Source organism: Phocoena phocoena, chromosome 1, assembly GCF_963924675.1.
Source record: "Phocoena phocoena chromosome 1, mPhoPho1.1, whole genome shotgun sequence".
Classification (NCBI taxonomy): Eukaryota; Metazoa; Chordata; class Mammalia; order Artiodactyla; family Phocoenidae; genus Phocoena; species Phocoena phocoena.
This window is the reverse complement of record NC_089219.1, coordinates 38,409,701-38,435,580: the sequence shown is the minus strand read 5'-3', so window position 1 is coordinate 38,435,580 and position 25,880 is coordinate 38,409,701. Positions and strand designations below refer to the sequence as shown.

The window sequence follows — 25,880 nt, the reverse complement described above, 5'->3', positions numbered from 1 at the left end:
TAGCCAGCCTCAGTGGAAGGAAGCAAGCGTTGCCAGCCCCAGTTACAGGTGGGAACCCAATCCATGGGTCTCCAAGTGGCTGATTCTCAACCACCCAAGAGCTGCTGCAGCCACCCAAGTGCTGCACCACTGAGCACTTACCACATGCCAGACACTGGCAGTAGTAGGAGGAACGAGACCCAAGCTCTGTCTTCCTGTTCTGATGGGGAGAGGGAACCAAGGGAATAAATGATAGGATAGTACGTCAAAAGTGTTATCAAAAGTGTTCAGGGGCTTCCCTGGTGGCGCAGTGGTTGAGAGTCCGCCTGCTGATGCAGGGGACACAGGTTCGTGCCCCGGTCCGGGAAGATCCCACGTGCCGCAGAGCGGCTGGGCCTGTGAACCATGGCCACTGATCCTGCGCGTCCGGAGCCTGTGCTCTGCAACGGAAGAGGCCACAACAGTGAGAGGCCCGCGTACCGCAAAAAAACAAAACAAAACAAAACAAAGTGTTCAGGGCACCAAAGGACAAGGACCCACCTCTGCTTGGGACAGGGGTTGGGGGGCAGCAAGGAAGGGGGACTGTCTCATGGGAGAAGTGATCCTGGAGCTGGGTCTCGGAGGGTGATTAGGACTTTGCCAGGTAAAGAGAGGGCTCTTCATGCAGAGGCAGCTCGGTTGGGGTCTGTACCTTGCTTTCTGTCTCCTTGGAAGGTCTGACCCTGCAGGCATGCATGGGCAAGTCCCTGTGCTGGGCCCGAGCCTCTAGTAACCTACCCACTCTGCTGGCTTGGGTGGGGGCAGCTCTTGAAAGAGGGAGCAGCGCTTACCCACACATCTGTCCTTCCCGTTCTAGCAAGCTCCAGAAAGGGGACTCCCCACGCCGCAAGTCCTCCAGAGGTAAATGCTCCTGCTGCACTCCACGCCCTTGCTCATTTGGCTTTGACTTTCCCCTCAAGCTCTCAGCCACACTGGGGCCCATCCCCCCGTGGGGGACGGGGAGTCCATCTCTAGGCTCAGGTATCCTCTTCCTGAATGGGCTCCTGGCCTCCCTCTCCTTGCTCCTCTTCCTTGTCTCCCTCTACACTAGGTCTGGCTCCCTCTCTTCTCTTCTTCCACCTGGATGGCTTCCCCTGCCCCAGCATCTTTAAGATCCCGCCTTAGGCTGTTTGCAGGAGAAAAACCTGTTTTGTGGATCCACATGAATCCTAACTGGAAATCACTATTTACAGCCCGAAGCATACCAAGGTTTCCTTCTACCGCTGCGGGTTGGTGAAAGTAGCGGGAACCTGGGGCCTTGTAAGGCAGAGGGACCAAGTGTCATATACACTACTAGACAAACAATAATAATGGCCACTGTATAGGAAATACTTAACCACCCTCCAGGTATCGTACTAAGGGCTTTACATATATTGAATCTCATAAGCTTTACGATATATTTAAAAAAGAGGTGCTCCTATTGCCCCATTTTATAGATGAGAAAACTGAGGAATAGATAAGTTAACTTACTCAAGGCTACACAGTAGCCTAGGGAGTGGGACTTTGAAGGCAGATGTGTTTGACTCTAGTGCCTTTTAACACTAGATCATGTTCCCAGTGAGCACTCCCTATTCCCCAAGGGCCAGGGCTAAATAAAGCCTCATGGGAAGCCCTCTGGGAACCAACCTCCTGGCCAGTTTCTGGGAGTTAAACAGGGAAGTATTACACCTTTATAGTCACAGTTCATTTGAGCCCAGCTTGGGTTCCTCCCTGATTCTTTAGAGCTGCATCCAGATGCCTTGAGGCTCCAAACCTCAGATCCACCTTAGAAAACTGATTCAGCAAACCCAGAGTGCCTGTTACATGCTAGTCCTGAGCTGGGTTCTGGGGACACAGACGTAAAGGCACAGCCCCTGCTCTTGGAGCCCCCTGTCCTGACAGGGGAGAGCGATGTACGTGGGTGAGTTTCAAGTGCCGTGACCCTTCCTCTGGTAGAGCGTGTGCAGGGCTCAGAAGAGGGGGCTCTGGATGGAAGGCGGCATTTGTCCCAACTCTTAAGTCCAGAGACTGTCCTTGAGGCTCAAAGCCTTTCCAGCCCCAGTGAAGTCAGATTCCAAACCCATGCAGGAACTTCAGAGAGCAGCCTGTGCCAGCTCAGAAAAATCCAGTGGGAGCATAGTACCGCAGCAACTGGTGCGGGTGTCGAGGAGCTGGCTGGCGGACCCCACTGAGCCCTGCCTCCCTCTCTTCTCTGCTTCCCCCATCCCTGCAGAAATAGCAGCACAATGGACCTGACGCTCTTTGCGGCCGAGGCCATCGCCCTTAACCGCCAGCTGTCTCAGCACGAGGAGAATGAACTGGCGAAGGAGTCAGAGGCGCTGGCCGAGGGCCTCTGCTCCGTGAGGCTTTCCCCTCCCTCCAAGTCACGCCTGGCCCGCCGGAGGGCGCTGACCCAGGCAGGCCGCAGTGGAGACACACAACCGAACCCAACACCCACAGCGCTCTGTCCCACTCCGGGCCCCAGGCCCGGCCCCACTGGAAACCTGTGAGGGGCCTGCTCTGCGGCTCCATCCAGGCCTTTTCATCCACAAAGGCTCTCATCCTCCTTTCCCCAGAGTCCTCAAGGAAAAAGCTTTTTCCTAAGGGGTTGTCTTTGAAAGGCAAACTATCACTTGTCACTTTGCATAATTGCCTGCGGCAGGGACATCTCTTTACTGGGCTCCTGCCCACCTGCTCACCCGCCTGCGGATCGAGGATCCAGCCTGCTCTCACCGGCTGGGGCTGCGGCCTTCAGGGAGCCAGCCTTGAGAAGCGTCAGTTGACAGAGGCTCTTCCCTCTCTCTGCACTGTCACCCCCCTCTGGCGGTCCTTCCACCTTCCTCTGTCCTCCGGACGTCCTCCCCCTTGGCTGAGGGAAGCCATCCCCTCGATTCAGGGAAGGGCAGGGAGCCTTCTGCATTCAGGAGGCCAGATCCGTCTTCCAGTCGATAGCTCAGAGAAGCACATAATCTTTCTTTGCCATGACCAAAATGTGTCCGTCATTTATCATCCTCTACCTGGTTTGGGATTGCTGCTGAAGTCAGTATTATTTCGTGTTTTACAATATTTGGCATTTTTTCTAACCGTGCTCTTCCGACAAAGATGAGACTTTAAACTCCCACTGTGAGCCCATGGACTTTCCAGAGCTCTTAGGGTTCACTTTTCTCTCCTGAACTTCCATGCATTTGGAAGGTTTTAATGAGCTATTTCCTATTACTCTAACTGGTTTTAAGCTGTTCAGATGATGAGTGACTCAGAGACCAGTGTGTCTGCTGCTACCTTCCTCGAGCCTGGTGTGGAGGGCAGCGCAGGTCTGGGGCACTGAGGAGCTCTGTGCCTGATGTGGAGCCAGTCCGGAGGCTGCCCAGCCACCCTGGTCTGAGCCGTGTGGTGCCTTCTGCTGGGGAGCTGATAGCTGAGCATCAGTGGAGCTGCTTAGTTATCTAAGAAAATCGGTTTGCATATGTCACATGTTTTGACAACACAAGGATGCTATTATGCATTGTGCTTATTTTAATAAAACTGTTTTAAATTCTAGTGCCTTCCTGGTGGTCCTTTCTTCACCTGCAACCCTGAGGAGGAGACAGGCCTTCTAGAGAGGGGCTGGGTCCAGCCAAGGGGGGTTGCCCCTTGTCAAGACCTCTGAATATAGCACAAGGTGAAGAAGAGATCATTGCTTCTCTTTTTTCGGTGAGGAAATGAAATTCATCAAACATTTGTCAATCTCCTTTTCTGTGCCAGGACCCAGAGATAAGTGGGAAACAGCCTCTGCCTTTTAGAATCTCCCTATCCAGTGGAAGAGGCCGTGTCAGCAACCATCACACAAGCTGGCTTCAAAAAGCACTTTAACAGGCGTGCCCTGTACCCAGCCCAGCCCACCCACCCACCCAAGTGGAGCAGAGTCCCGTCTGTCTGAAGCAGCACTAAGCCTTTCTTGAGGCTCCATCATGTGCCTGGGACTGTGCTTGTCCTGCCAGCATTAGTAACAAAGAAAAATGGCGCCTCAATCCACAGTCCTCATGTTCTTCGAGCAGAAGGCTTCTGTGCACATTGCCTTAGTAATCCTCAGAACCAGACTCAGAGGACTGTATGGGGAGGGCCTTTAGAAATTCCCAAGGAGGTGGCAGAGGGAGGTCTGAGTGTCAGGGCAGAAGACTGGGCGCTGCTGCCAGCTTTGCTCCCTGGGGGAGCAGAGAGCCGAGATGGGGTGCGGGACTCTTCCCTGTGGGGGCAGGTCATGGGCCAGGCTGCCAGGTGTTCTGCACCGTGAATCCTCCATGTCAACGAGGACATACTTTTTGTTGATGGTCCTTCCTTTGCAGGAACCCGTACCATCCTCACGTCCCCTCTTCATCTACCCGGTGTGGGATGGGCTGGTTAAATTGGCCTGCAGAATCTGAGCCTTTTGACCCAAAGTCTCCTTGTCCCTGGAGACTGGGAAGCAGGGTGTGACTTTTGTCCCTGGACTCCAGCCCCACCCTAGTCGATCCTCCAGGTTGGTCCAGCAGGGATGTGACTTACAGGAGCTTCCTGGACCGAGTATTCCACCCATCCCACTCCCCAGGTCCACCTGGCAAGGCCTCTCTCATCCACAGCTCTGCTTAAATGCTTCTGTGCCTACTTTGGTTCTGCTGGCGTTATTGTGCACTTACTAAGGAACAAGTGCTTTCTAAGAAGCTCGCAGGCATTATCTCATTTAATTCTCAGAGCAGTTATGTGAGGTAAGGTTCTGTTTTACCCCACTTAACATGAAAAACCAAGCGGAAAAAGGAAAAAAATAGCTTGCCCACAGCTGTAGAGCTAGGAAGGTAGAACTGGAATTCTTCCCAGAGACCTGATACCCAGAGCTGTGCTACCTGGGTTCAAATCCCAGCTCTTCCACTTACTGGCCTTGGGCCCTGGGCAAGTTACACAATCTCTGAGGGTCTCAGTTTCTTAAACCAAAAATTGGGGAGGCTAGTGCTTACCTCGTGGTGCTACTGTGAAAGTTACAAATTAATAAATGTAAAGTGTTTAGAGCAGTTCCAAGTACACATAGTAAGTGCTCAATAAATATTACAGGAGCCGTGATGGTTGTAGTTACTTTTATTGTTGTCTCCTGGGGCAGAATTGCTCAACTGGGCCCCAGTGATGGAGATGAGGAAAGCTTTTTCTTGGCTTGTGTGGGTGGAGATGTGTCTGGCCTTTCCACACGGGGCTGGCCTCTGGCCTTTTGTGGGATCCTCCTGCTGGCAGGCTGCTCTGTCCCTCTTGGTGGGGGTCCCTGTCCCCACGGGGCAGCTGTTATGCCACGGGAAGAGCCAGGTTGGGGGCTGGGGCCCTGGGTCCTAGTCCTTCCTTTACCACTGTTCACTAGGTGACCTTGGGAAGTCCCTTGCCTTTTCTGGGGACCAGGCCATGTGCCTGGCTCTGCTGGGCAGAGGCAGACATGCTGAGGGAGGCTCTGGGGCCTGGAACTGTGGCAGCCAGAGCCCCAGCTCTAGGGCTCACGTGCGGGCTGCCCTTAGGAGAGGGCTGGAGTGTCCTGGACCTCAGGCTTCTTGCCTCAAATCCAGTCTCGGCAGGCCTCGGCCCCAGCCCGTCCTGATTCAAATGGACCCTGAGGACTCCTGTCTGAGCTCCATCTGGGGGCTCAGATACAGCGATGGAGTCTTTCTCCCTCCAGGCGTCCACCTGCCTGAGCTCTGAGGTCCCCTCCTCCCTTCTGGCTGACTGCCCCTCTCCAGATCCAGTTTGTTGAACAGCAGTGCCCTAGTCCCATGCCAACTGCTCCAGCTGCTGAGGTCTGAGGGGAGCAGCGAGAAGCAAGGTCCCCCCACGGCTGGCACTCTTGTTGCCATGGTAGCAGTTGCCTTGGAAGCCACTTCCCCGACTTCAGCTTCCAAACAGTCCGGGAAAGCTGCCTGTCCCCCAGGGGATCGGTGAATTAATCAAGCTCTTTTCCAGGGTCCTCACCCCTCAAGGAAAATAAACAGAACTAAACCAAGCTGAGGCCTTTTCACCCACTCTTTCTCCCCACCCCCATGCCACCCTTGGACTTGGTGCTTCCAGGAAGGAAAGAGCATAGGTAGGCACCCTCCAGCCCTGGCCTCCCTGTCAGACAAAGAGATTTTGTGACAGAATTCAGCAGTGGCTCATGGCCTAGCCACACTCTGGATCCGGGGACCTGGAGGACCGAGGCTTCAGCTAGGAGGGCTCTGAGCTTGGGGATGGGGAAGTGTGGGGTGGTCAGGCTCTAGAGCCTTGGGCTCCCATCTCGTCCACCTGTGCCAGTAAGCTCATCACCCAAGGGCCAGCACGCACTTTCTTCTTCAGAGCTGGTACAGCCAGTATTGAGGAAAGAATTGGCAAGTCTCCCTCTCTACATTTGTAATCAACAGAAGAGCAGGTGTCACAAGTTTCCAGTAGCCTTTAGTGATACTCCTGTCATGCGGGAACGACGCAGGCCTCGACTGATTCTTCTGAACACCATGTCTCCCTCTAATGATGGGGTTGCCAATTCCTCCCACCTCAAATAAGATAATTTAGAGATGTGCTAGCGTACTTCCCAGCTGAGCGGGGAATCTGGACGTTGGGTTCCATCATGGACCCTGAAGCCGTCCTTCCACCTCCCCATGTCTCGGTTTCCCCATCTGTTCTGGAAAGGAGCTGGGGGGTTCTGTGATCTTGTAACCGATGGTGGCTTAATGTGTCTCTCCTCCATATGCTCTGCTCTGCCTCTGTGCCCTGAGGGATTTAGAGTGTCAAAGGAAAACTCTAATTTAGAATTTGTCTCCAGTTTTTAGAGGTCAGGGTGTTCTGGAATCTGAAACTCACAATGCACAGGCATCCCTGACTCTGGCCCCTGCCATCCCCATCCCCATTCACCAGATGAGCAAAGTGAGTCCCACAGTGCAAGGTTCCCACCTCGGAGATGTGGCCGGGGAGCCTCTGTCTTGCTGATGGTATGGGAGCGTCGCCCTCAGCCTCACACCAGGAGAGGAGCCGGCACAGGCCCTGCCCGGCCAGAGTTATGCAAACACTTAATAGGGGCGGGGGGTGGGGGTGGGGGGGCATTGTGGAGGGTGTTCAGGTTCCCAAAGCTTCATGTCTCAAGAACACGTTTTCATGGACAACTATTTTGATGGCTCCTTCTAAAACTAGTCAGTGGGGGATAAATTGTGTGACAGAGACATGGGTTGTCATTTGATGCCTCATTAGAGGAATAATCAGACCTCATCCTGGCGAGAGGCACAGGGGATGTTGGCAGCAGCAGCTGTGGCTGGGATGCCCACCTCCAGGGCCTTCCTCGTATGGGGGCCGGGAACATGGCCCTGGGGTCCATCAGTGCTCTGCAGTCACCCCTCCTCTCTTCAAACCTTTGAGTTCACACGTGTCCCCGCCCAGGCCTCACTCCAGCTTCCTGACAGGGCCTTCCCTCAGTTGAAGCTCAGTCAGATGACCCTGGCCTTCCCAGGCCCCTACCCCCACCCAGGAAAGCCCCCTGTTAGAGACAGAGGTCCCATGGTGCCCGCAGCCCTCCTCTTTGCCGACCTGAGGTGGTCGTACAGGTCCAAGCCCTCCCCGAGCTCTGTCCTTGTGTCCAGAAGCCCAGCCCAGGTGCCCACTAGCCATTCAGTGGTGCTCACGCCCTGAACCTGCCCTCAGGGGGCTCACCGTCTACAGAGGAGACAGGTGGCAGGCACTTTAGTGTGGGGATGCAGCCACTCCGGTGCCATCAGGAATGGCTCTGCAGAGTTGGGGTTGCCCAAGCAGGGTCCTGCAGGATGAGGGTTCTCCAGATGGCAGAGGCTAGGTACACACTAGCAGAAGGGCCGCAGAGGAGAAGGGGGGGCCGGGGGCAGGAGGAGCTGTGGAGGCAGGTGGAGGCCAGAGGCCTTGGGCCTGGCTGCATCGGACGGCAGACATGGAGCGGAGAGACAGGAGATCCAAAGAGAGGCCAATGGGGCTGGTGATGGGACCCTGGGAACTGTGCTGATACATTAACGGCCAGAGAATGCAATTAGTGATGAGGGCTGGCACTGGGGTGCGGGGCCGGGCTGGGCTGGGTTACCGCTCTGCCCGGCTTTGACTTGGTGGCTTCTGCAAGTAGGTCAGACAGGCTGGGCAGAGCTCAGCCCAGAGGTCAGGAGGCGCCAGCCTTGTCGCCGTCTCCTGACCCCGACTGCTGACACCCAGCCCCTGCCAGCTCCTCTTCCCAACCCTAGCCCCCTAGCTTGCATGTGTTTCCTCCCACCCCTGCACCCACCACTGTTCTTCCCTGTCAGCCCCCCGCCCAGGATCCCAGGGCAGATGGAAGGGCTCACCTTCTCAGTCCACTGGCAACTGAAAGGAAGCCTACCTGAGGAGGAGAGGGTCGCCTGAGATGGTCCTCATACGAGGACCTCTCAGCCCTGCCTGGGGGCCCAGAGGTTGATGGGAGAGGGGAGGGGGGAGAGGCGGGGTTAGCGAGGGGACTTGGCAGGACCCTCTCCCCCTCCTCCTCCTGTCCCCGTCGCTGTTCCTGTCTCCTGAGCCTCGTCCAGGTCTCCTTCCATGCCTCTGTCTCTGAGTCCCCAAGCAGAGGCCCCCAGGTGCACCTCCAGCCAAAGGGACAGCAGAGTGGGTCCTGAGCATGTAGCCAAGGAGTCTCCTCACGTCTCTGGCTGCTGAGCTGCATGTGAAGCCACCCGCTCATCCTGCCCCGTCCAGGACCAACAGTGGAACCTGGGCTGACTGCCCTAGTGGGCCTGTGGGCAGCAGCTCACATTGCAACCTCATAAATAACTCAGCACCTCCTGCCGCCTGCATCTCTGAGGAAGCCACGTCCTCTGGACCAGCCCCGCCTCCCACCTCCATTGCGTTAAACTTTAATAGGCTGAGGCTCAGCGGCAGCTGAGCAGGCTCCAGGGAGCTGGGGCAGGAGGTCCTGGGCAGGGGAGCTGGGGCTGAGCTCTCCCGAGAGGAGGCTGACAGGGGAGGAGCCCGTGGGGCAGTCCCAGCTCTCTGGAATTCTGGCAGCCAAGGCAGGATGTGACCAGGCAGAAGTTCCGAGAGTGGCTTCCAGCTTCAGGGGCCTTTAGGGGAGGAAGAGTAAGCTGGGGCGACCTGGGAGAGATCCTAGCTAAGACTATTGTCGGATAGGGTTGCAGATAAAGCCAAGGGTTACCAGCCCAGAATCTTACTGCCCAGAAACTCCCTCCCTAAAAGTGGAGCTCCAGCAAGGAGACATCCAAGAGGACTGAGACCTCCAGGGCTCTTCAGGGGAAAAGGCTCCGCTGGCTGGAGACTGTGCCCCGGGTGGGCCTGCATGGACATCCCCATCAGCAGCAGAGACTTCCGCTGCCTGCAGCTGGCCTGCGTGGCCCTCGGCCTGGTGGCCGGCAGCATCATCATTGGTGTGTCCGTGTCCAAAGCTGCAGCTGCCGTGGGTGGAATCTTTATTGGTGCCGCTGCTGTGGGTGAGCAGGTGCTGGGCTCGGAGAGGGAGCCGGGGCCATGGTCAGGTGAACGAGAAATGGAGGGAAGAGCTGGGTCATCAGGAATTTGGTTGGGGAGGATGGAAGCAAGAGGTGTGAGCAAGGCAGCCATGGTGGGGGGGCGGGTACAGGGAGGGAGAGGGAGATTGGGGTGAGATTCCCGCAGCGCACTGCAGGGGTCAGCAGGCGTGGAGGAGGCGCTGGCGACCACTCCTCTTGGGCTACTCCAGCTCCAGCTCCCAGTCCCAAGCCCTGGGCTCTTGGGTTAGTGTTGGGACTCATAAGCCTGCTGGGGCTGAGTTGATGCGGGGCAGGTGGAAGAGGACAGAGTTCTCTGTGGGACCCTCCTTGAGCCAGGACAGGATCCAGCTCAGAGAGAGGGCTTCCTTTTCTTTTCCCAAATGTCGCAACAGCAGATCTGTCTGTCCAGGCATCTATCCATCTATCTGGGCCAGTCCCACTCACCTCCCCACAGTGGTGTTGGGTGCCATCCCTTGCCCCACTCTGCCACCCTGGGCCACAAGCAGAAGCAGAAGCACGAGGCTAGTGGGCTCTGGGCATCTGTACCTGTGAACTCAGGCCAAGGGCCACAGATACTTGGGAGTGGGCAGAGCAGGACCCGCTCTTCTGCTACCCCCTCCCCAGGTCTGGGTGAAAAGGAGCACACTGAGGAGCACCCCCAGTCCTGCCCTGGGGGCCCTAGGGGAGGGTGGGACATCAGAGAGTTGGGGAGTGTCAATGGGCCCATTTCCAGCCAGCTGGGAAGGAAGAAAGCCAACCTGCTCATCATCTGGGCGGTGTGGAGCCAGGAGCCTGGGCCTTCACAGCCTTGTAGCCCCTTCCGCAGAAGGCACTGCTCCCCAACCCCTCCTGGGGCCGGGTATTGGGGAACCCCCCACGCACACACTCACAGGCTGCATTTACACACCCACAGTCCCAACCCTGCCACTGGGGTTCCTCCCATGCTCACCCATAATCCACCCCCAGGCTCACAGCCCACAGCCCACAGCTTCATGCAGCTCAGACTAAACAGGCTCCCTCGCCATCACGGAACCCCTCTGTGTCTCTCTTCTCAGGGCTCCTTATCTTGGCCTACCCCTTCCTGAAGGCTCGGTTCAACCTGGACCACATCCTGCCTACGATAGGTGAGTCCTCTCCCCGGCCGCCAGCAGAGGACTGGGTGAGACGCTTTGTTTGTAAGTCTGTGGCCCATTCTGCAGTGGAGCCGAGCCCAGGTGTGTCGCTGGTACTGGCTGTGTGTGAGACCTTAGGACCCTTGTACAGCTCCCCTCCTCTTCTCAGCTCCCCACATATGCGCTCCCATCTCCATCAATCCTGTGGGGCTACGTATCCCTGGGTCTCCCCGGGACCTCCACCTCCTTAAAAATCTGCCACCTTGGGCTTCCCTGGTGGTGCAGTGGTTGAGAGTCCGCCTGCCGATTCAGGGGACACGGGTTCGTGCCCCGGTCCGGGAAGATCCCACATGCCGCGGAGCGGCTGGGCCCGTGAGCCATGGCCGCTGGGCCTGCGCTTCCGGAGCCTGTGCTCCACAATGCTAGAGGCCAAAACAGTGAGAGGCCCATGTACCGCAAAAAAATAATAATAATAAAATAAAATAAAAATCTGCCACCTTCTCCTTCCAGGGCCCATTTCTTCCACCTTCACTCCTCTCCCCAGATCAGCTCAGATCACGTGGGAGACGTAAAGGAATGTAGTGGAGCAAAGACAGCAGCAGGGATGGAGAGTAGATAACAGCAAGGCCTTCCCTTCCCAAAGCTGGACTTGATTTGAGAATGGCTTGGTAACCAGGGGGCTTGGGGTGGTCTCATCCTATAGGGAGCCTAAGAATCCACCCCCAGCCAGGGCCAGACCACGGGGAAGGAAGATCCAGCGCCAATGGTAATAAAGAAGGTAAGTTCCAGAAATCCCGGAGTCCATCTGCCATCTTCCCCCTCTGGGTGCACAGCTCTGTGGGGCCCCAGAGAAACCTTGAGGGAAGTGCAGAGGGGACTTCTCTGATCACAGGGAGGCAGCAGCGTTGGGTATTTCTTCCATGAGCTTAGTCAAAACCCTTCTTGCTCCCAGCTGAGCTCAGCTCCTCTGGTCCCCAGGGTTTCTCTGTCAGACCCAGCATGGCACCACACTGCCCCCTTCCCTCCCCTAGGCCCCATGCCCGCTTATTTTCTCACTCTCCTCTTCCATTGTGGAATCCAGCTCTCAGAGCTGGTACCTGAAACTGGGCATCTCCCTCCTCCCTCATCCCCACACACTGGAAGATGCCAGAGCAAGAGTTTCTCAAAGATGCCTCCATCCTGTGTCTGCTGCCGGTGGAAGTGCCTATACTCAGCAGAAGGTTCCATTCCAGACACCCTGCCAAGCACTTTACATATGTTAATTTGTTTCATTCTCAGAACAGCCATATGAGGCAGGTGCTATAATTAGCCCCACTTTGTATATGGGGCAACTGAGGCACAGGGAGATTACATGAGGCAGCCGGGAGGTGGTACGGCCAGAAACCAGGCCTTCAGCCCCGAGTCCTGCCTCTAACACCCACACCATGCTGCTGTCCTCCAGAAGGGCCACTCTGACCATCCGCGCCTCCCTCCCTCCCCATTCTAGCCCGCTCTGACCCTGTGTCCCTCTGGGTGGCTCTGACCCGGGACTTGCCTACTCAGCAAGCCCTGTCCTGGTCTCTCCCGCAGGAGCCCGCAGCAGCCTGTCCACCGTGAGCAGAACCCTGGAGAAGCTGAAGCCAGGGGGCCGGGGGGCTGGGGAGGGCTGAGGCAGGGGCTGACGGGCTGCCCCCTGCACTGCCCTCTCTTCCCACCCGCTACCCCAATCTCAGAGCCTGCCCGGGTCCAAACCAGAGATGAACCAGGTCCTGAAGATGCCAGACCTGCTTTCACCAAGGCCATTGGAAATGGATTCCCTGTAGTGGGGTGGGGCCAGGACCACGGTGTCTCTGGTTTCAGGCTCTTGACCTGGATTTTTCTCTCTGAACTGCAGCTTGGCTTTCTTCCCTTTTTGATCAACTGTCTGGATCCTCTGGAATTTGGGGCCCAGTGATACCCCAGTCTCTTGCTCCAGCCTGGCCAGGGAAGTGAACCGCAGGCTCACAGGAACCACACCGGGTCTGGGCCTGGCCCTGGGCCTCAGGAGCTCACTGGCTGCATAGAGGGCCTGGACCAGACTCCCCTGAATATCAAAAGCTCCAGGCAGCTCCTCAGGAACGGGCCCTGAGCAGCAGTGAACCAGACAGCGGCATAGCCTAGAAAAACAAAATGGTCGCCGCCTTGACAGGAGCCCAGGTGATGCACGGGCATGGAGGCTTCCAGGAGGAGGTGTCTCCTGAGCTGAGCCCTGTGCTGAGACTCTTGGGGTTTGACTCCACTATTTAAGGCTTTTCATGATATGACTGCAAACAAGACCTCCAGCCTTCCTCTTCTCCCCACCCTCTCACTGCTCCTGAACCATCGAAACACGTTCCAGCTCCCAAGCCTTGGCCTGTGTTCTCCTGGATGCCCCCCGCTCTGCTCCCCTCTGCCTATCAAATCCCCCATCCTTAAAGGCCTCCTTCCAAGTGTCCCCTTAACCACAATGCCCTCCTCATCCTCTTCCACCAGCCTCTGTCTCCCTCTCTCGACACCCTCCAGGCAGGTTGAAGTCTTCTTTTTCACAAAACAGTTACTAATCCTGTTTAAACCTACTGTCTATTGCCCTTTTCCAGTTACCATCATGGTGCACAGTAAGTGCTCAATAAATGTTAAATGGCTTAAATTTAGTGGAAAAACAATTCCCTAGGCTTTCCTGGGAGAGCCACTTCAGGGCTCCACATGTGTACAGGGTTTGGAGCCAGGCTGTACAGGAAACATTGCTCCTCCCTCCACGCCACTCCTCATACACCTGCGACCTCAGGGGGAAGCACAGTTGTATGACCTCTGTGGAGACATCTTCTCCATGTGGCCTCTGTCCTGGTTGGTGAGCAAAAGACAAGCTAGGAAGAGTCTCATTCTTCAAGAATCAGTGCAGATGACACCTCTTCTTGGAAGCCTCCCCTGACTTCTCTGTGCTCCCACAGCCCCAGGGCTCCCCTCCATCACAGCCCCCAGCACTCTGAGTGGCCTCTGTCTATTTCCCCCTCACGAGAGTGGGGGCGCTGAGGGCCAGGCACGTGGAAGGTATCCAGTGGATGTTGGAAAACCACACCAAAAGCAGGAGACAGCACTCCATTGTACAGATGGGTAAGCTGAGGCCCTGCAAGAAAAGGACTCATCAAGTCCCATGGTGAGAGATTGTCCCAAACCTGGAATCCAGGCCTCTTCTCTCTCCCCACCCACGGCTCTACCCTCTGCTGTCCTCTACACGGGCCCCAGGGACCAACTCCTTGACCACTGTGGGACAGACCTCCATGGATAGAACAAATTTCACAAATGCTGCTGGGCTGGGGAGACTTGTGTTCCTCCAGCCCGAGGGAAGTCAGTGTCCCCCTCCTTGCATTTCCCTCCCGCCTGCTCCCTCTCCCTTCTCCTTTTCCTCAACATCATCGTCATCAACAATAACTCGGGCCTGGTTTCCTTGATCAGTAAGGAAATGCTTCCTCCGGTCCATCTTCATGCTCACCAGCAGCACCCCAAAGAGATGCCTAGGGGTGGATGGGGTGGAAGTGGGGAAGGGGTGCCTGAGCTGTAGGGATTGTGGTCCCCCCCCTCACCCACCATCAACCCTTCCCAGCCATGATCTCCCCCAGGCAGGGCTATGGTATCCCAGATGCCTGGCAGGGCCAGGCACAGAGCAGCGCTGGGCATCAGAGCGGATTAAATTAGGAAATGAACACGTGAAAAGGCAAGAGCTATGTTCTTTGGGGAAGAACTGGGTGGGGCTCCAAGGACCCTTGAAACTCTGGGAGTTCTCAAGGCCTGGGCCTGTTTCCTCTCTTTCCCCTGCCATGGGCTTCCTGAGAACTCCCTTCCCCCAGTCCAGGTGAGTGTCCAGATACCTCCTCCCCAACTGCATCTCTACCCCTGACCCCCACCCCCTTCACCTGGTCCCAGTAGTGGCCCTGTGGAGACACGTGACTTCTCCCCATCCATGCTTTGGAAGAAGCTGAGGTTGGGCCAAGCAGGCAGGGGTGGTGCGGTGGGTAGTGTTAGGGGAAAGCGCCCTCTCCCCTCCGAGCAGGTCCAGAACCCTCCATTCAGTGCAGGGGTGGGGGGTGGGGGTGGGGGACAGGGACGGGTTATAGGACAGTGGTCTGTTCAATAAATGAAATCAGTTCTATCCAATAGCCCTGTTCTGACCTCGACTGTGGATGTGACTAGCCAGCCTTGGGCTGGGTGCTGAGACTATACCAAAGGTGGGGAGTGCTTGGTCCAGGCAGCCCCCTGGAAGTCACATTCCCACTGGGCCAACCTGGAGGACTGACCAGGCTGGAGCTGGAGTCTAGGGATAAGACTCACGTACTGGTTCAGCAACCCCCCTCCCCCCTCCAGGGCCTGGACAAGAGACTGTGAGGCCTCGAGCCTCAGTTTCTTCATCTGCAGGTGGAAGATGAGTGGTCCCTCCCAGGCCACTGTCAGGATGAAGGTGGCCTGGCGCGTGGTTCACATCAGGGCGGATTTATGAATGGATGAGTGAATGAATGAAGAGGGGGTTGGAGATGCTCCTCCAGCTGAACTCCCCCAGGTCCTGGAAAATCAACACCTCAGACTCCCACCCAGTCCTCGCCAACACAGTCCAGCCTGGAGGCAGGCCAAGCACTCCCTCCCCGCTCCCACCCCCCGAAGAAACACTTACAAATCCCACCAGATCCCACCAGGAGCTGTATAAGGGGCTCGTGGCCACACCTCTTTCTAGGATGCAGGATTTGTGGAGGGTGATTGGAGAAGGGTTGCTGAAAACAAGCCCCATCCCCGGAAAAATCTTCCTGCTCTCACCGCTGCATCCCCCTCCCATCCGCCCCCCAAGCCCCACCCCCGCCCAGGGTTGGGAATCTGCCAGAAACTGAAGACAGAGCCAGTGAGACCTACACCCCTCGCTCTAGAGTGAACGGCAATGTGTCCATCCCGGACTCACGAAGTCCAGACTGGAGAGTGTGGGGGCGGCTGGGAGTTCATTGCCAGGCGCTTGAAAAGCATTAAAACCTAGAGGCGGGGAGGGGAGAAGGGCGGTGCGGAGCCGGAGCCAAAGAGAAGAGGAGAGACTTGGTGGGAACGCTGATCCGTGGGGGGTCAAAGGGAGCCGAGGGGCCGCAAGGAAGCTGAGATGGGCGCTCCGAACGGCGCAGCCCACAGCCAGGGCCCTCCTGGCACCTCCGGGTCCCCGGGAGCTGCTCCCTGGAGCCCCTCTGCCCTCACGCCCCCGCCCACCCGCTAAGCCGGGGATCTGCAAGCCGCCAGCCGGGTGAGTGGGGGGGGGCGGCCGCCGCTCCCCCCAGCACCCCTCTCCAAGTTGGCACCCCCCTGGCTGCCCTCCTCTCTAGGGATCCTTCCTCCCCTGGGGGTTCCCGGGGGCAGGACCGGCAGAGAAGTGTCCACTGGACCGGCTCAGGCAAGTGCAAGCTACAGGCGTTGGGGGAGGCTGGAGGGAGGGCAAGGGGATGAAAGGAGAAGGGAGACGATGGGGAGGGTAGCTTTAGGATTGGAGGAGATACTCTATATCCAGCCCTAAACCCCAGGGGAACTGAGTAGTGCCCAGACAAGAGGTCAAGCGCCTGTAGCCTTAAGCACAGTTCTCTGAAAAGAGATGAGAACGACAGAGGGAAACAGGAGAAGGGGGACACACAGCATGGAGAGGCTGCCCTGGGCCCCTCTGCTTTACCCTGATCCCTCCCCCGTCTTTAACTCAGTAAGAACCTGCCCCAGAAACCACCTCCAGTCCCCACCCAGCTGTCTACCACACCCTCCCAAGACCCAAAGTGAGGAGGGAATAGGGGGAAGTGGGCACAGAGTGACTTCAAAACCAAGAGACAGATAAAGGCAGGCCACAGTGGCCCCTCTGACCTTAACCATTTGTCTAACCAATATTTCCTGGGCACCTGGGGAGACCCAGACACTCCAGTGGGGCTGTGACAGCAAACAAGGTGGATATAATCCTGGTCCTCAAGGTAGACCAGTGGGGAATACAGACCTGGACACAGCAGTTCCCCATCACCGAGGCAAAAGAAGGCTTCCTGAAGGAAGCGACGTCCCAGCTGTGCTCTGACGGTTGAGCTGGAGTTAGCCAGGTGAACGTAGAGGCAACAGGAGCAGCCTGGCCACCCGACCACACCTGGCGAGTTCTGCTCCGCTCCAGCAAAATCTAGAGGGCTGCCTGGAGGGAGCTAGGGCTGGGAGAGCCCAGGAGGGGTTTCAGCAGGGAGCGAAGGGGGAGGAGAGTGGAATGGGGTAGCAGTGAGTCTAGAGAGGAAGGGATGGGTTCTAGACCCCTGGAGGGAAGAATTTGCAGGGCTGGTGACAGACTATATTGGAAATGTGGCGGGGAGAGCCTGAGGGAGGAGGAGGTGCAAGGATGAAGCCAGGTTTCTGGCTGGGAGTCTGGGCTTTGTGGGAGAAGATGAAGTTTAATGGGCTTGTTTCTAAGAGGAAGAGAATGTTCCCAGGAGGGAGGGTTCAGGGGTCCAAAGCTGTGGAGAGGTCAAGTTAGCTAAGGACTGAACCGTCCTCACTGAATTCAGCACCGAGGAGGTGACTGGCGGCCTTGGAGCAAGCGCCTTCGGAGCGCGGTGGCAGAGAAGCGCGACGGGAGTGGACTGACCTTTGAGAAGGAGGTACAGTAGGGAGCGCAGACAGTGCTCTCAAGATGCAGGCAGGTGTGGGGGAGGTGGGGGCTTTGTTTGGTTTCAAGAAGGAGAGGCTCGAGTGCCTCAGGGAGGTGCAGGCGCGGTGAGAAGGGCTGAGCACTGACCAGGAAGGAGGACGTTCCCCGGGATCCTTGAGGGCCCGAGTCATGCCAGACAGGGATGCACGAGGGCCCTGCTGCCCAGCTGGTGATTTTCTTATCACCTACAAAGCTTAACAGTTTGGGCACAAACGTGGAGGAGACAGAAAGCTGGACTGATGCAGGGTCGAGGCATCACTGGGCAGCTTTGGCAGAAGGACAAAGGAACAAGTTGCAAGACAAGGTAAACTGCAAGAGGGTAAGTGAAGTAAGGCAGTGGGGGTTCTCCGGTGGAAGCAGAAAGAAGCAGAGGTGAGAGGCTCACGGAGAAAATGTAGAGAGAGTTCCAGGATTGCATTAGATCAGAGCAGTTACAGCAAGAGGCTGTGGACTCGTGGTGCAGAACACAGATTTAGAAGACACACAGCCTAGGTCAGAATCCCAGCTCTGCCACATATTATCACCATGTCTGTGACCCTGGGCAAGTGATTCAACCTCTCTGAGCCTCTTTGTCCCCATCCAAAACTGGAGATGGCAATAGCATCTCTCTATATGGTTGTCATAGGGCTTAAGTGAGTTAATAATATAAAGGGCTTAAAACAGTGTTTGGCACATAGTAGGTGCTATGCAGGTGTTTCTATAGTGGTAGCCATGGGGTTTAGTCAAGAGTAGGATGGCTGGGTTTCTCAGAGGTGGAAGGATTCAGGGTGATGACAGGGGTGGTGAGGTCCTTGGGGTAACGAGGGGGAGCATAGTTGGGGTGGAACGGAGGAACTGGGCGTTGGAAATGAGGAGCCAAGGAACTAAGAGGGTGCAGGGTGGGGCGGTCGTGCAAAGGATGCTGAAGTCCCTCAGGGCACTTGGGCTGGAGGAGAAAGAGCGCCTCCCAAAGCCTTGGAAGGAGGTGGGCAGGAAGGGCAGTTCCACTGCTGCCAATCTGCGGTCCACCTCCACGCTCCCAGGCAAAGAGAAGGCTCCAGAGGTACCTCTGCTGGGCAACAGCTTCTTTCTACCAGATAGGCAGGCAACTGAGAGGGTCTTTGTGTCTGACTATGTGTTTGCAACTCTCAGTGTGTAATGCATCTGTGTGTGTGTTTCGGGATATGTCTGGCCACTGAGTGTACACGTGTGATGTGTGTGTGCACATACACTGAGGGATGAGGATCACGGGGCCCAGGTGTCAGATGCAGGAGCTGGGAAGCCACACCTCCAGATTTCACTCTCTTCATTCTCTTGTTTCCAGCCTGGAGAATCTGGGTGAGCCTCGTGTGAGAGTGTGTGTGTGTGTGCGCGCAGAAGTAGGGGAGCCGTGGGATTGGCTAGGGTGGGGGTGGTGGCAGCTTTGGGGGCTCCCAGGAGGCAGAATTCAGTTGGCAGAAGCTGAGAGCTTCCAGGGTAGTGAACAAGCTGGCACTGAGTAATGGTGATGTGGGAGGTTCCCTGAGGATGGGGATGGAATGGAGGGTGGTGGATGGGGCGGCCAGGGGAGGGTGCTGGCCCAGACTTTCTGGGACTGAAGGGGAACAGAAGAGCAAAAGCTAAGGAAAACAGAGGGGTTCACAGTGAGGGGAAAGAGCTCAGACTGAGAAAATGAGGGACTCAATCTCACATGGAAGACAGGGGGTTGGGACCAGTGCCTGATGCTTGGACCGAAGCCCCAGCCCCCTTGCCCAGAGGCTCTTGGGTCCTTGCCCAAGGAACCTGGGACCAGAAGGCCTGGAAACTGCCCCTGGTCAAGTAACTGCTCTAGAACAACACAGACATCCAAGATTCAGAGACTGGGTGGGTCAGGCTGACCTGAGGGGCTTCAGACGGAGATCCCCTCTCTAGGAGCTCTGCATCCACCTATGGAGGACCATCCTCCCTGGGCCCCAAGCTTGTTGATGATTGGCTGGATAGTAATAATCAATTACTAATTTTTAAAATAATCAAGTATCTCTATACCTTCCGTAAGCAGAAATTCTGGTGTAGCAGAAACAACATGGCTTTTCAATCTGACAGAACCGGGTTCAAATCCCAGCTTTACCTATCACAGCTGAGTAAACCAGGGAACGTTCTTCACCTCTCCCAGCCTCAGTTTCTCACTGTGAACTGGGTTCAGGATGGCAGCAGCCCACAGGGTCATAGTAAAGATTAAATGTGTGAGTGCAGGGAAAGTGCTTAGCTCAGAGTGGCTGTTCAACGTGAGTGCCCATCTCCCCAAAATCAGAGCTACCCCCCACCCCACCCCCACCCTGAACAGCAGAGCATCAGGTTACTTCTGCAGGGCAGGGTGAGGGGAATGACTTAATCCCAGCCCGAAGCAAAGCCATATTACAGATAAGTGTACAGTTTTTTGAGATCTTTTGCTATACTGGCAGTAATTTCTGATTGGTTTCCATGTCCACCTTCACAAACCACCAGCAGCAGGAGGACAGATTCAGAGACAATAATCTGGTTAAACCTTTCCCTTTACATTCAGCAGCTGAGGCCCAGAGAGGGGCCCTGGCCCTCCCAATTTGCCCAACCAGACCAGAGTCAAGAACCCTGGTTATCTGAGGCCCTGCCCCTAGTGTCTGCCTCTGCCCCTAACTGCTTATGGCCTGGACTCCCAAGTAGAGTCCACAAGGCCTCCCAGGCCAAGGCAGGGCAGGGGGGACTCTGGCTGCCTGACCAGGGTCATGCACAGCTGAATGGCAATGGTCAGAGCCCTGGCTTTGTGGGGAAAGGCCAGGTTCTGGTCTGGCTTGGCCACAGACTCCCTCCATGAACTTCCTCACTCCTAGCCTCAGTGTCCCCCCTCTGCAGATGAAGGAATTGAACAAGATGATCTTTACAGGTTCAGCAGCTTGGGGTGCTCACTAAAGAGAAGGTCCCAATTCTAAAACTCAAGATTCAGAACAATGACCTTCCCTCCTGCTCAGGCAATGGAGTTGAAGACTGGCCTTGGGATGAGGTAGAAAGGGTTTGAAGGGATATTTGAAGGGATAGCAATAGCACCAACTCGGAGGGTCCTGCTTCTGAAATTAAATACTCCATCCTAGAAGTGACGAATGTCACAGTTCATTGGCCAGAACTAGTCACACAGCCCCACCTAATCACAAATTGGCCAGAAAGTGCAATCATAACATGTGTTCAGAAGGCGGGAGTATCAGAAAGATTTAGTGAACAGCACCAATGACACCCAGAGCACTCGCTACAAAACAGTATCCACCAGCCCCAGCTGGAGGGCCACAGTCCACCAGATGGAAATGGTGCTGTGGACTGAATTAATTGCAATAGCTGAACGACCTCAACACCTCACCCCTGCGTGCTCCAGATCCCAATTAACCAGGGTGGAGGCAACTTCAGGAATCAGCCCTTAGCCTGTTCTCTGCCTGGGGTGGAGACTCTGGGAGTAGTCTGTCAGTTCTGCTTTCCAGGAGCAGGTAAGAATCATTTGCTGGCAATTAGCCCCTGGAAGCTCAGCCCTTGGGCAGGTATTTGCTTTAGTTGAACTGAGTGTGCTAAGCCAAGGAGGGGGCAAAGTGAGTTTACCTTCCTTCACAGACACACAGAACACACCCTGTCCTCCTCTGCTGTTGATATTTGAGCAGCATAAGTACTGATTACAGGAGCTTATCTACAGAAGCCTCTGCCCTGTGCTTCTGTCGTTCAACAAGCACTTAGCAAACCTAGCGCTATACTGGGTTGAGAACTCAGGCTTTGGTGTCAAGACACCAGTTTTCAAATCCTGGCACCACCACTGCCACTCAATGGTCTTGGGAAACTTGAATCTTTCTGTGCCTCAATATCCTCATATACAAAATGGGGATATGACAATAATACTTAATCTCATGCTGTGAAAATTAAATTAGATGTTATTGCAAGGTGCTCAACACAACACAACTAACTTGGTTAGCAATCTGAAAGTGCTAATTTCAGATTCTCATCTAGACTTGTTTATGGCTAAGAAAGACTAGCTTGTATCAGACCAACTCACTCACTGAGGGTAACTAAAAAGGCTGGATTAAACATTTAAGAAATCTGTTTAAAGGCATGGGAGAGCTATCAAGGCAGTAAGGACCTGAGGGGCCAAGATCTTGGAGAGAAGAGAAATAATATTTTATTTCACTCTTTCCCTTAAGGCATTTTCCAGTTTGTAGGGGGCAGTGGCCATGGATTTGGGAAGTCAAAATTGGAACTTAGGGCTTAAAAAGTGGAAAGGCCCTGTTAAACACCTCCAGCTTTTAGTTGGGGGCCCCAAAAGGCTATCCTCTGCGAGTACTGGTTAACCAGATATAGACCAGACTCAGGAAGACTGAAACACAGCTCCCAGTCAGTGCAGTCCCAGATTGCAGTCCCCTTCTTCAGCTGCATGTCAGAAGCAAAAGTAAATCTTCTCTAAAGGAAGATAACATCATCCAGGACCTCAAGCTATCTCTACAATGTTGGGCGTTTAATAAAAAAGTGATCTGGCATTACAGGAGATAAGACTTAATGACCCCCAAACCAAAAGCAATAAAACAGACAATAAAAACAAGAGATCCAGATGTTGGAGTTTTCAGACAAGGACTTCAAAGAGTTTAATATGTTCAAGAAAATACATAAGAAGGAGTTTTTCAGAAGAAAACTGAAATCTATGAAAAAGAATCAAGTGGCAATACTAGAACTGAAAAGTTATAACAACTGAAATTAAGAACTGAATAGATGGATTTTACAGCAGAGAAGACACAGGTGAAGAGAGGATTAGTGAACTGGATGACAGATCGGTAGAAAAATAGCCAGAGAGAACCGGGGTGGGGTGGGGGGGGGAGGGCTAGAAAATACAGAATAGAGTATAAGAGATGTGTGGGACAATGTCAAATGGTTGAACATGTATGCAATTAGGTTTCCAGAAGGAGAGAAGAGAGAGAATAGAGGGAAAGATAATGGCCGAAAATTTTCCAAAAGAGGCAAAAATCAAGCCACAGATTGTAGAAGCATCAGGAAGCCCACAAAGGATAAATACAAAGAAAATCTCACCTTGGCACATCATAGTAAAACTGCCAAAACCCAAAGATAAAGAGTCTTCTCTATAAGGAAAAAGAAAGGAGAGCCTTGGATCCTCCAGCCACCTAGGCCTCCCCCCGCCACCCCCCGACCCTTGTCCAGTGTCAGCTTTCAGGAGTCTGCTGTGAGATAAGGTGAAAGGCCAGACACTATCCCCTCCATCAGGGGCTCCCTCCATCAGCCTCAGACAGAGCCTTCCCCATAGGAAGGACAATGTCAGATAATGATGAGGTACAGAAGGGGTGAAATTTGGGGATCTCACAGCACCTCCTGAGGGCAGCAGGAAGAAAGTGTTGGGATTTATCTCCACATCAACACCAAGGGGATCAAACCCTTCTCTTTAAAATGAAGCACGATTGCATACGTTGTGAACTAGACCATGTGTTCTCTGATTCTGGTCTTCCTTTTAGTCCAGCCACTAGACCCAGATCAACTTCCCTCTCTGAGCCTCCATTTCCTCAGTTGTAAGATGTGGCTGTTAATAAGTATCAAGCAGGTATATCATTCAGTGATGTCATGCATGTGAAGCTGCTTTAAAAATTGTACCCCTTCAGCAGTTGCTATTGCTGCCTGGCAGAACCAACAGCTGCAGATCAAAGATGGTTCATGCGGGGCTTCCCTGGTGGCGCAGTGGTTGAGAGTTCGCCTGCCGATGCAGGGGACACGGGTTTGTGCCCCGGTCCGGGAAGATCCCACATGCCGCGGAGCGGCTGGGCCCATGAGCCATGGCCACTGAGCCTGTGCGTCCGGAGCCTGTGCTCCGCAACGGGAGAGGCCACAACAGTGAGAGGCCCGCGTACCACAAAAAAAAAAAAAAAAAAAAAAAAAAAGATGGTTCATGCAAATATGGAGCTTCCTGAGGAATCTGTGGTCGGTAGATGCCCTCAAGGGTCAACACATGCTTTCTTCACCAGGATTTGGGGATTTCTGAATTCCTGCCAGCTTACTGTGTCAGCCAGGAGCTTCTCGCTGGAGTTGCAGGACAGCTGTCACTTCCCCTGGTGCCACCTCCCACTGTGATGCCAGGGGAGGAAGCCCTGGAGTCATCACATTGGGCAGGCCCGGAGGTGGCCTCCAGATCCTCTGACCTGCTTGGGCTAAGCTGATTCCTACCTGTATCCAGAGTGACAACCTGAGCTGCCCCTCCCCAGCACTAGTCCTCGTTTTCACACACCCCATCATCAAATTCTCTCCAACTCCTCTGTGTACCGGCTTTGGACTCGGGAAGGATAATTCAGGGCCTGTCCCTGAGGCACTTCCATCTGAGGGACAGACTAACTGTTCTGTTTCCAAACTTGACATGACTGACCCCCCCCAGATCTGAGACCTTAGAGCCCCTTCTTTATCAGCCACCACTACGACATGAGTAACATGGAAATCTCACTGTGTCCTGCACTGTTGTAAGCACTTGATTTAGCTTACAGCATTTAGTTATCACCACACCCTATCAGGTAGGTTCTCTTATGAGCCCCACATTACAGGTGTTAACACTGAAGCACAGAGAGTTAGGCCACTTGTCCAGGTCATGCTCCGTTACTCATCCAGCATGCTCTGTGCCAACCAGTAGTCCCATCTAATTACTCCCCTCCCACCCCAACTCAGAGCCCTTTTCCGACACTTTTTCACAATTCTAACACAGCTCCATGGCTATGATCTCATCCTTCGAGGGCCTTAATACCTGAGATTTCATGTTATAGAGCAGAATTCTCAAATAGAAGTCTTAAACTCCCCAGACTCTGATGACATTACCCTTGCTTCTGTATGCATTCCCAGAATTATAGAATCCAGTGATAGATCCCACCAGATACAATGAGAAAATCCTAGAAAGGGATCCTAGTACCCAGTGATTGGGCTTTTGAGTCCAGGTTCAACACTAGACTCCTGGGGGATGGGATGGGGGTAGGAGTGGAATCTAATAAAATGCCCAGTCTGGGAAGGACCCGGGGCCTTGGGTCTGCTCCAGCCCAACCCATGTAGGGACTGTCTCTTCTCACTGACCATCTAAAACTTCAAGAGCTCCTCACTCTTATGTGTTCATTCACTCCAGGGGCTCATCTGATATTCGGGAAAGTTAATGTCATTGCTATGCCTATCAGAACCTGGGGTGCTGGCCCCCAGGCCAGGCAGCAGGTCATGAGGTCCCGGTCCCAGATATACTGGGTAAATCGCTAGATCTCTCAGCGCTTCAGTTTCCTCTTCTGGGCGAGCTGGGGCTAGACCAGATGATTTCTAGGGCCTCTAACACTCAAGGGAGGAAGCTAAGTCCCAAGAGCTGCCACCTGGCCTCTGATTAGAACTACTGATCAGGATTATCACTGTGCCGAGGACTTTACACCTATTTACTCACTTAATTAGCCCAAGAAGGCTTTCTGGAGGAGAGGAGGTGGAGGACTGGTGTCTGTCTGGAGGACATAAGGAAGTGGGGAGGGAGGGAAGATGGCAAGATTAGCCACGAGGAACTCCAGGGACCTGGTGGGATAAGGGAGTCTTCCCATGGGGGGTGAGCTGTTGCTTCCCAAAGGCAGAGGCAGAGACAGGGGCTGGCCAAGACGGCATGGCCTCTGCACTCCCAGGCACTGAATGTAGCCACAGAACGGAGAGTGGGGTTGGAAGCCCAGATGCCCAGCTGACCTCTCCCTTGATCTGTGCCCACAGGACTACTGTGAGCTGAGCCCCTGACATGTGGGCTGGCCGGGGCCGGCGGCAGGAGGGAGCTGGATGAGTGCCCGGAGTCCCCAGGCCGATGCCGCCGCCGGAGAAGAGCCAGGGCCCCCCGGCCCGGACGCCCGCGGGCCGTGCTCAAGGCCGGCTGCCCGGCCCGCCGTCCCCGGCGCTGTTCTGCGCCTGCGGCCTGTGCGTGCTGCTGGCTGGCGTGAACGTGACGCTGGTGGGCGCCTTCGCTTCCTTCGTCCCGGGGCACAACGCGCCGCTCATCTTGGGGCCGGCGCTGCTCGTGCTGGCGCTCGGCTTCTTCGCGGCCTGCTGCGTGTGTAGCCGCCGCCGCGGGCCCGCGCCCCGTTCGCGCTCGAAGGCGGCCGCGGGTCCCTGCCAGGGCGGGGGCGGCGGGCGGGTGGCGCTGGAGATGGAGAGCAGCGAGCGCACGGCGCAGGACACCACGGCCGTGCAGATCAGCCCCGCCCCCTCGGCCGCGTCGTCCGGCCGCTCAAGCCCCAGCCCCGGCCCCTTCGCCCTGGATGCCCCCGCGCCCGCAGCCCTCTACGCGCCGCGCGCCGATGGGGTCCGGCTCGACCTGCCCCGGGAGGGCGTCGCCCCCTAGCCTCCCGGGTCCCCGGTCCTGACTCCCCTGTCCCGGTTCCCTCCCATCAGTGCCATTAGGAAAAAAGAGAGGGAGGAGGAGAGACAAGAAAAAGAAAACTTTCATACGGGTCCGGTGCTGGGCACAGGTGGCCTCCTCTGTCCCATCTCTGGAACTTCCGGGGGAGGGAGCGGGGAGTGTGAGGATGGTGTCCAGGCACGGCCCTCAAAGGGTGGGGTCTGCTGGGCCCTAGTTTATCTCGCTCCCCAGACGTCCGGAAACTG

The 25,880-nt window shown here is 55.4% G+C and overlaps 3 protein-coding genes across 4 annotated transcripts in view; all 3 read left to right on the top strand.

Moving 5' to 3' along the window:
• MKNK1 (MAPK interacting serine/threonine kinase 1) overlaps nt 1–3,521 on the top strand; it is a 33,256-nt gene extending 29,735 nt beyond the window's left edge. The window contains exons 11-12 of one of the 2 annotated variants that reach the window (XM_065898184.1): nt 836–879; nt 2,231–3,521. In XM_065898184.1, the coding sequence (XP_065754256.1) occupies nt 836–879; nt 2,231–2,507 (321 nt within the window). In that variant the 3' untranslated portion in view covers nt 2,508–3,521. The remainder of the gene's footprint in view (nt 1–835; nt 880–2,230) is intronic. The other variant, XM_065898185.1, reaches the window with a different exon arrangement.
• Nucleotides 3,522–9,286: 5,765 nt separating this feature from the next.
• KNCN (kinocilin) lies at nt 9,287–12,237 on the top strand. Its single transcript, XM_065898186.1, has 3 exons — nt 9,287–9,437; nt 11,292–11,366; nt 12,158–12,237. The coding sequence occupies exons 1-3, from the start codon at nt 9,287–9,289 to the stop codon at nt 12,235–12,237; spliced, it is 306 nt and encodes a 101-aa protein (XP_065754258.1).
• A 12,846-nt stretch (nt 12,238–25,083) lies between these two features.
• Nucleotides 25,084–25,617, top strand: TMEM275 (transmembrane protein 275). The gene has a single exon (XM_065898212.1). The coding sequence runs from the start codon at nt 25,084–25,086 to the stop codon at nt 25,615–25,617; it is 534 nt and encodes a 177-aa protein (XP_065754284.1).
• Nucleotides 25,618–25,880: the final 263 nt, after the last annotated feature.

Coding starts and splice junctions, on each gene's coding strand:
- TMEM275 (XM_065898212.1), top strand. CDS start 25,084: ATGCCGCCGCCGGAGAAGAGCCAGGGCCCCCCGGCCCGGACGCCCGCG.
- KNCN (XM_065898186.1), top strand. CDS start 9,287: ATGGACATCCCCATCAGCAGCAGAGACTTCCGCTGCCTGCAGCTGGCC. Junction 9,438..11,291: donor TATTGGTGCCGCTGCTGTGG/GTGAGCAGGTGC, acceptor CTCATCCTATAG/GGAGCCTAAGAATCCACCCC. Junction 11,367..12,157: donor CGCCAATGGTAATAAAGAAG/GTAAGTTCCAGA, acceptor TCTCTCCCGCAG/GAGCCCGCAGCAGCCTGTCC.